The following is a 9,929-nucleotide window of genomic DNA, read 5'->3' on the forward strand; positions in this document are numbered from 1 at the left end:
AATCAAATATCTCTGCCGTCGGGTTGTCTAGAATGGAGAGGTCGTAGAAGCGAGGTAAGCGCCTCCAATGTCGAGCAATATGTCTCTGATCTGGCGATGGTGAGGATGCTGTGGTCGGGATCGTGGTGGGCGTGGCCGACGAGCACAACATAAGACAACTGCTCTATCAATGGTGACTCCCTGGCCCGATGGAGAAGGTGTCAGGAGGTGTGTGGGTTCGGCTGCTGGTGCTGGTGCTGAAGAAATCTGTCTAGGTACATCATGGCTCGGTCTCCTGTCTGCCAAGAGGGTCTCTCTGTGTCTCCTGAGCTCAAACAAGAACAATCCGAGGCATCTCTGATCCTCAAACTCCATGACCTTGCGTAACGGCCCAAAACCCTCTTGGAAAAGGCAATGATATCTCCCTTGGATCTCATAATAGACTGTACATCGGCAAATGTAGTGCTCCTATGTCTCTGCCTCCTGGTAGCATAGCTGACAAATGCAGTCATCTGAGATTTGATGCACATATCACCCTATCTCAATCCGCAGCTAGTGTGATGAGGTCCGGATCTGTCCAATGGCACAAGGTATCCCATGTGATAGATGTACATCCATGTATGTCGGGTGGGTGATGAAACCATCTGGTGAGAGGTGCAGAAAATGGCTATTGTAATGAGCCATTTTCGTGCCTAAGGGCTCAAGGGGACTAGTCCATGTCCTCTCTGTGTCCACTCTGATGATGTAGCAGATGATGTGCAGTCCCCAGCAACAGCAGAAGTGGTACCGAATGTCTATGAAGTGGTACAAGTGGTGAAGTGATGAGGCAAAGCTATATATAGTATGTGGGGCTGCTGATCGGCCAGGCTAAAGGCTGTCGGCCAGCAGCAAAGACACAAAAAAGAGGGAAAATCTAATAAATCCAGAAAAGTCCAGATAAAATCCCCTTTTTAGGGCTGGACAAAATGCCATTTTCAGACATGGCTTACTCATGATTGTGCGTGACAACATCATCACCTCTGGCCTCTCTATGCTCCTCCACTCATCCTTCCCATAGAAACTGCACCATACATAGCTTTGGTTGTACTAAAGTGTCAAAGAGCCAATGCTTAGTATGGGGCTTCAAAACATTCTCTCTCCACATGGGCTAGAGTCATGCCCCCTTGCTAGTCGGCCAGTGGCACCCATGGTCATGCAAAACTAGGGACCTATAGAAGTGGCTCCAAGGTATACATACTTGTGCACAATCTCCACTTGGGCCTCTCTGTGCAAGAAAGATGATCGTGAGGTGACCACATAAGATGTGTTGACCATAACCTTGCAAGGTTTTGCCCAGATTGACCATAAGGTCTCTTTTCCTGCAGAATCTGTCCAATGCATCCAAGTGTTTCTGCAAACCCTCAGCTTAATCTTAGATCGAGACAATGTTGTCACCACATAGCAGTATGGGCACTAGTGTCTAGGCCAATGGTGAGTTTCTACCTCCAAAACTGTCCACAAATACTGCAACTTCATCAATGTATTGACCGAAGAGTGTAGGTGAGAGTGGGCAGCCCTGCTTAAACCCAATAGTGCTACATATATCTCCACACACACACAGAGTTATATTAATTGTTTACAAAATACCCAAAGGGTCTACGAGACCCAAAAGCGTACAATGATGTCCATGGAATCTCATCATCATGGAAAAAAAAAACACCACAACAACAAAATGTATACAATGATGTCTGGAGATGGAGTGATGTGCCATAAGCCTATCTCAACATCAGCTGAATAAGTCACTCCTGTGGTTTTGGCAGCGGGCCATCCAAGATATCCAGCATGGGAGAGATGCACGGAGCTCAAGGAGGAAGAGTCCCAGGCAATGCTGAACTGGATACTCTATGGTCCTGTCCAGAGGCCTAAAGCCCTCTCTCAAAAGGCGATGAAATCTCCCCTAGAGCTCGTATACTAGGCAATGGAAAATGTAGTGCTCCTCTGACTCAACCTCTCACTGGCACAATCTGAAGATCCTGTCCTCCTGGGCTATCCTCTCAGCTCTCCATATCTCTATCCAAAGGTAGTGTGAAAATACCTGTAGCTGGGGTCAACCGCAATCCGCATGGCGTGTGACATGTACATGTCAAGGTACCCTGGCCTCTGGATGAAGCCATCATGTGTGAGCCTCCAAAAATGATCCCTGTAGTACAGCATCTCTGTGTGCAATGGCTTCAATGGTGCAATCCATGTGTCTTGAATGAAAAGTCCAAGTAGATCATATGGGATTACCCGGTTCCTATCCTCGTGCGTGAGCCTGAGGAAGGGGGCATCTAGACTGTGTTGAAGTGGTAGGAGCCGATCCACTTGGAGTCTATGAGCCTCAAACCATGCACATACAATAGCATACCATGAGGGTTGTCCCTGTGGGCTGCTAGATGCTGATAAAGCAAGCCTCAGAAGTCATGAGGGATGCATGTCCCGGATGCAGTGGATGTAAGTGACTGTCTGGAAGAGCGTCTCCACTACCATAGGAGCTGCATCAAACTCTGCCTGAATAATCTGATGTGGAACCGATGGTTTTTCTGTGGATCATGCTGGAGAGCATCATGACCTTGGGCCGCTCTAGTCACTACCAGGGCTGAAAGATCTGGTTTCCAGAACGGTGCTCCATACATCAATGCCAGGGTGATTAAGGTGTCAAAAAGCCAAGTCTTCATCCTTAGCTTGAAAACATTGTCAGGGCCTGAAAACATTGTCAGGGCCCCATGAGGGATGCATGTCCCGGATTGGGGGACAGCGGGCAGCTCTGTTTCACCCCAATGGTGCTGAAGTTCTCCTCTGATAATCCTCCTGGGATTCTCCCTGAGAGAGAGAGATTAAGCGTCTACTAAAGGCCCAATGGGCCTATGAGACCAGAGTGATGCAATAATGTCCATGGCATATCTCATCATGGAACGGAAAATAAAATAGAAACAAAACAAAGTTATCTCACTGGGGTGATACAAAATTGTCCATGGAATCTCATCCTGGAATACTAGGAACATGGAACGTGAGAGGAGGAGCAGCCCCCAATAGATGGTATACCACTCTTTAAAATATCAAGCATGGGGCTAATGAGCATGGCCGAGAGGTCTCCCTCAGCTACCTCATGTGGAAAGGTAGCTTCTCCTCCTGCCCTGTCAATGAAGATCTCGCCTATGTAAAGGCCAAAGACGGTGGGGGACAGTGGGCAGCTCTGTTTCGCCCCAATGCTGCTGAAGATCTCCTCTGATAATCCTCCTGTCGGAGAGAGAGAGAGAGAGAGAGAGAGAGGTTATTAACATCTATAAGACTCAAAGGGTCTATGAGACCAAAAAGCTGTTACATGTGATCCAAGACTAAGCTAGATGTCAAGACAACATGAAAAAAGTGAGAGACTAGCTGCTGGAAGGATAGACAGAATCAATGTACTACATAGACCCTTGTATATACAATAAAGTAGGCAAAAGAAGAACCTCATGTGTCCAGGTTCAGAATGTGTGGTCTCCTCAATCCCCAGGGAGTGGATTATTCTTATTGTCCCCTCTATGGATGGTGATTGTCTTCTTACTGGACATCCCTCTATGGGTAATTGGCCTACGAGACGACTCATCTCCACTGGGTCTTCTTGGGTTGTGCAGGAGGAGGGCCGTTTGTTCCCAAGTGGTCAGATCTCTTGAGTGAACTTGGCATACAGATCTATCACTCATCATGGTTTTAGGGGGCGATTTTGGGGATACGGTAACAGACCATTGGCTAGATTGCAACAGGACTCAGGAGAGTGGTGTTTTAGAGACCCCTATGAGTAAACCACTCATTTCAAACACCCCTTCTTTGCCCACTGGGCAAGGCTAAGGCTTCAGATTCAACTTCATCAGTGTGGACACAACACAACCCCCCTGGACAGTTTCACCAACTATGTGCCAACTGCCACAGGAAAAGAGTGATCTTCCGTGGTCAAAACCTGTCCCACAGCCACTTCCAGAAATCTGCAAGAAAATGTGGCAGGATGCCCTGGGACTGCCAATGTGCTACTGCCCTCCATCTCTGACATCTGAATCCTACAGCCCAACCGTGCCATGTAAGCAAAGAAGGGGGTACCAAGCGACTCCTCTCTGTCCTCTAGATCCAGCCATGTCCACTCTCCGGGTCCCACTGGAGACTCGTAATATGCTGGCCCTCCCACAGCCATAGCTGCCATTGTCTCTCTGTGGCCACCTTGGCCGGGGGGGTCCGATGTGCCATTCATGTTCGTGAAAACCAATCACCCTAACCCTCTGCAAGGTACAAGCCTGAGGTCTTCTCTAGTCTGCCGTGAAGCCTAATAGAGAAGGCAAGCAAAGCGGAGTACTCATTTGCGCCATGAACTGCCAGGGGTATACCGTGCCTGGTGAGCACTCCTAGCCATTGCGGAGAAGGATCGAGTATCAGGGACAGCCACTCAAAAGGGATGGAAGAGTCGATGTCGAGGCTACGTCGTTCTCTGCCCCAGATCCCAATAAGGCCTCTCTCCCATCTATGTGGGCCTGCAATCTCAAAGAAGTCTCTAGTGACCTTGTCTCCTACTTGTGTCCAAAAAGAGGATCTGGCATGGTATCTGTACTCCACCTGCCGCTCCTCTATGGATCGGAGCTCCATACGGGCAGCAGCCACTCTCAATCCATGGGCTATCTAGTGCACTCATCTGAAGTCGTTGTAGAGAGGCAAGACCCCTACGAATACTCCTCTCCTGCTCTCAAAAGCCAGCCAATTTGCTCTATGGCGCCTCCTATAAAAGACTGCTAATCTTGCCAAGATCTGCATCTAGGGCTCCTACTGCAAATCTCTGGGTCCTGAATGAGGCTATCTGGAATCCGGGTACTCACCTGTCTGTCCTGTCTCCAGGGGTCATCCAGGGAGAGAATCACCAATGAGTGGTCAGAAAAAGTAGTGCCAGCCAAAATACCAATCATGCGGCCGCACCCACAATCCCACTCATCAACATAAAACCGATTGAATCTAGATAGGTTGGGGCCAGTTTACCTTCTGTCAGATATGGAGAAACGTAGACTCCCGGGACTACATCCAAACTCTGGAAGATGCCATGGGGCCTCTCCTCCCATGCCGAGTACTTTGTACCTGATATCGTAGCCATGCCACCTCCTAATCTGTCATCGGTCCACTCTAGCATGTTAAAGTCCCCAACCATGCACCAGAAATCTGCCTGCGGCAGCAGGGACTGACAAACTATACTCAAGAAGGGGGCTGTGCCTGCTACCGCGTTAGACATTCAGGAAGCCAACACAGTCCTCTCCTATCCTCATGGTCACCCACTAAGCCCGTCCAGTGACAATGGTGCATGAGTCGACCGCTACCGGCAGAAGCTGCTCACTGACAGAAATGCATACTCTACCTTGTGTCCTAGAGGGTAGTCAATGCCTTCGGACATACCTTATTCACGCATTTTGTGGCGGTTGGGAGCACTTTCACGATAACTCCTTGCACTACGTAGGAGTGTGCAGCTATGGAGCCATGCAGTCTTCAAAGTTACATTTTTGTGGTGAAATTATGTGGGTGAGATTATGAATCATGATTATTAAACAGTCCTCTCTGATACATTGATAATGGAAGGTATGCTTTTGCTTCTTTTTAATCTGCAAGGACTTTTTTGAAAACTTTTGGAAGTGTACTCTTCTTTCTTGCGGGGGTGGGGACTCCGATGTTTTAGCTTATCCTTGTTGGTATTCATTTCTTGGTGTTACTGGAAATGTGAGAACATCAAGGTATCCTTGTCTGATTATTGAGCACTAGTTTCCATAATACAAGGGATGAATCTTCCAAACTAATCTCATTGAGCTGTGCTTGGTGTGTCAATTTTGCATGGAGATATGGCTTTCAACAAATTTCTGGAATTGCTGCAGATAAGAATGGCAATGGCACCCTTGAGTTAGAGGAGCTCAAGGAGTGTTTCAAAGAACTCCAAGTTTCATTTACAGATGAAGAGATCAAAGACTTATATGCAGAGAGCGACATGAATGCTAACAGTGGCATTGACTTTAAGGAGTTCATTGTTCTGTTGGCCCTCGTCTACCTTTTGGAATTCCCCCCTGATAAGGGCAGCGTATCCAATTTGCATTGTTTATGCTTCCTGTAATATTTTTGGTCTCTATAATGGTGAATGTTTGATTCCTTGCTTGTGCTTCTTCAGTAAAATGTTTGATTCAACTTAAAAGCTTCAGAAATCCCGCCTAGGGCTGCCACAGTTGGAAGTCACATTCGATAGAATAGCTGATGCGTTCGTCTTTTTTGACAAAGACGGTGATGGTTATGTGAGTAAGAAGGAGATTGTAGAAGCCATTGGTCAAGCTTCGCCAGGCTCCAGGAATGCAGACAGGATTGGCCTCAAAAGATTTGGTGTGCGAAAAATCCGAGTTTGTGGATTGTTTTTATGTTTTTTACCGGCTTTGCCAAAGATGCTTGAGGTGGATGCTGAGCTATGCTTGATTTCTGTGCGCAGAGGAGATGGATTGGGATAAAAATGGGCTAATTACGTTCAAAGAGTTCTTGTTTGCATTCACAAATTGGGTTGGCGTCAAAGATGAAGAAGACCCAAGTGATTGACCAAGTGAGACTGCAGGTGAGAATGATGCCTCCATGGCCCAAAGGGGGGGGGGGGGGGCGGCGGGGGGAACTGTACATGAAAGTTTATGGTCAACCAAGAGTCCTTAGTACTGCACATGTGATTCCTTGCTTATGGAGTTTAGTCACACACGCCTATAAGATGCAATTGCTGCAAAACACGAGGTTGTTGCGAACTCTTTGCTGGATTTTGAAGGAGAGGCACCTCAGCTCTGTCGAAATCACCAAATTTAAATGCTTGTACATAATAATGATTTTTTTTTTTTAAAGGAACGCAACCTCTTTTTAGCACTTGGGGTTGGGGTCTGCCAGAGGTTCGAATCATAAGAAAAGCTGTGGTCCTCGGGAAGGAAAGGCGCAGGGAGCATCTGCATCTGATCCCCATGGCGGATGCATATATTATTTTTGTGTGTGGATTTGTGCTATGCCCTTGCTTATTTTAGAAATATTGTTATTAAATATTATCGCGGATGGAGGCGGCGGTCGTAGTGACAAGGGGTGCGGGTACTACCTCAAAACCTTGGGACTAGTATAGCCACGTGGAAACGGGAAAGGTTGCAACTAGGGAATTTAATGATTAATTAGCAAACGGAGTGTTGCAAATGTACTTCAAGTTTTTTATAAAGCAAGCTATAAGTAGCTAAGTTTATGGTGTGCATGTCTTCAATCTCTTGCATAATCTCTCATAATTAACTCGATTAGAGGTTTAATAGTATTGAAAGGTTTATAATTGTCTTGAAACTAGAATGCACTGGTAGTTAAGACAAGTTTGTCTCCCAATTGAGGAAGATGATGGTGAATTTTTTTTAAAAAGAATCAAGAGTGTAATAGTATTAGAATGCTTGGGTACTAGTGCCTATAGCCTATCATGTACATTTAAAATGAATCAAATGTGAACCAACGCGATCAACCCATGTAGCATCACTCGTAAAATCGAAGGCATGATCCACTTCATCAATATGTGTATAATCCTCCAAGGCAAAGCATGATCGATAGAATCAGCATAAGTGTCATGGTCACACTGAATATTGACAATGTGTCCATACATGATAAGTGGAATCATCCACCAAATCACTAACCATGAAATCCCCAAGGTCACTATGCCTAGATCAAATAGAAAACTCTCAAGATCTACATCATATGATCCAGTAAAGATATGATCAATGTGAATATGCCTCTCCTTTGAGACCTCGCCTCAACAAAATCATCCCTCATTGATGAGAAGCTACTATGCATGCATGATGGGTCTCGCCGGAACTAAGTAATTTGGATCAAATAAGGAACATTCCTCATCCCACAGATGTTCCGGATCAGGGATTGTTGTGCGATTTACTATGGGCTGACCCCAATGAAGAGATCTCATGATAGAGTACGAATGACAGAGGGGTCTCTTACATTGTTGGGACTGATAAGAGTGCATGAGTTCCTATAAAAAAGCATGACCAAGAGCTCATCTGCTGGAGCACACTACGAGACCACTATGGCATGGCATTGCAGCTCACCCTCCTCACGGGATTATCGGAATAATGCAACTCGGGTTGTAACGTCTCTCATGAGTTCGAAGCTAGTGCTGTGCTTGGCAGTAGTAAGCATGGAAGATCGTGAGGTTTTGGCTCTGTCCCCTACTAACGCAGCACAGGTGAGACCCTCAACAACAACAAAATGGTTGAGGAACTGGACGACTTCTTTCGCCAATCGCTTGTCCCAGCAAACTGAGACCCACAACAAAATGGTTGAGGCACTGACTCCTCCTTTTGCCCATCGCTTTCAGTAAACGTCTTTTGCCATCACCATCGCCAAACAATGCCTATTGTAGTCCCCCATGTGTTCACCACACTGTGTTGTTCACCCATTCCAATCTAGAGTGGTGTGGGGGGGGGTGTGTATAGAGAGTGTGGAAGTGAGCGTGATCTCTTCTTAACTATCAAAAGGACAATCAATGCCTGCTCATGCTCACGCACACCAGTGACATTCTTCTCTAGCATGTTGTAAGAATGGTGTTATGCATTTTCTCTAGCATGTTGGAATAATGGTAAACACCTGCCTAGCCCTTTGCTTTGTGTAAAAAGAGAGGCACTATATGGATGATAGGAGGAGAGAGAAAGTTTTTGCATGTCCCACACTACACTATCTTCGAGCACATGTAAAATGGTTTACTAACGCCAAATTGTTGAGGTAAGTGTTGGGCTCAAGCTTTTGTAGGAACAGAAAGAGGCTCACTGGTCCCTCCACAAAAAAACACACCATGTAAACCTTGACTTCCTCAACAAACTGCCAACTCATTCCAAGCACCGGTCGTTATTTGGCAAAGCAAGACCACAAGTGAGAAAACACCCTCATTTGGTTGCTATCGGCAATCCGCCAACAAGCAACCACCCATGCCATGTCAACATTGTAGCAACACAAGCACCACCAACACCATGCCGACATCTACATCTTCCAAACAAACCAGTAAGTGTAGCTAACCACTTCACCCTCCTTTTACTACTTATATATTAGCTCCCCCACTGAATGGATAGAGTCCTCCTCATGGAGCTCCCCACAGAGGGTAGAGCTTGTAAGGCTGGTTGTTTGCAAGTACTCTTCTAAAAAAGACACCTCATGGAGTCCTCCTCATGGAGCTCCCCACAGAGGGTAGAGCTTGTAAGGCTGGTTGTTTGCAAGTACTCTTCTAAAAAGACACCTCTCGAACCGAACACGCACTCACCACATAAAAAGACCGTGCACTTACCCATAACCTAAGGGCTTAATCCATTGTGCACAAGGAACTTTTGTGCACACCACATGGCAAATGACGCCACATCCACTTTGTCACCCCTTCATCGAGAGACCAGAAAATACCCTTTGGATCTTCTGTATTCATTCGCGCCAAAATGTCCCTCGCCATTTGGCTTTCTTGACCTACAAATGCTTTGCAATGTCCAAGGTTGCCTTCTCCATCGATAACTTTTTTAGGGTTACCTCTACACATCAGCAATCGAATACCATGGCATCTTCCAATTACCTAAGTCATCCCTTTCTTGGACAAGATCAGCCTCATGGACTTTCGTAACATATCCCCATGGGGCTCAAATCTCCCTCTTACCCTCCATTACATTAAGTCCTACCATAATATGGATAATTCAAGGGAGGTTGAGATGTCAGATTTTGTCACTGTTGAATTCCATTCAACAAGGATCTTGTGCATAGAGCCTTATATCTCCCAATTATTGCATTCAAGTTCCACAATGGGAAGGAAGCCATGAGCGAGGTTCAGCACTAAATCGCCAACAACACCTTCATTTCCAATGGGGCTAAATTTCATGACGTAGTCATCAAATTTCGAGTGCCCCTAG

The 9,929-nt window shown here is 46.2% G+C and overlaps 1 protein-coding gene across 4 annotated transcripts in view; it reads left to right on the forward strand.

The window, feature by feature from the left end:
* Positions 1 to 7,238, forward strand: part of LOC147612830 (putative calcium-binding protein CML21) — a 97,661-nt gene extending 90,423 nt beyond the window's left edge. Inside the window, exons 3-6 of one of the 4 annotated variants that reach the window (XM_086783470.1) lie at positions 5,877 to 6,076; positions 6,189 to 6,369; positions 6,473 to 6,592; positions 6,865 to 7,238. In XM_086783470.1, coding sequence (XP_086639596.1) covers positions 5,877 to 6,076; positions 6,189 to 6,369; positions 6,473 to 6,576 — 485 coding nt within the window. In that variant the 3' untranslated portion in view covers positions 6,577 to 6,592; positions 6,865 to 7,238. Of the gene's footprint in view, positions 1 to 5,876; positions 6,077 to 6,188; positions 6,370 to 6,472 lie in introns of all 4 variants that reach the window. The other 3 variants (XM_086783473.1, XM_086783469.1, XM_086783471.1) reach the window with 3 other exon arrangements.
* The last annotated feature ends 2,691 nt before the right edge of the window (positions 7,239 to 9,929 follow it).

This window comes from Cibotium barometz, chromosome 45 (assembly GCF_041138505.1).
Source record: "Cibotium barometz isolate CiBa-2024 chromosome 45, ASM4113850v1, whole genome shotgun sequence".
NCBI classification, from domain to species: domain Eukaryota; kingdom Viridiplantae; phylum Streptophyta; class Polypodiopsida; order Cyatheales; family Cibotiaceae; genus Cibotium; species Cibotium barometz.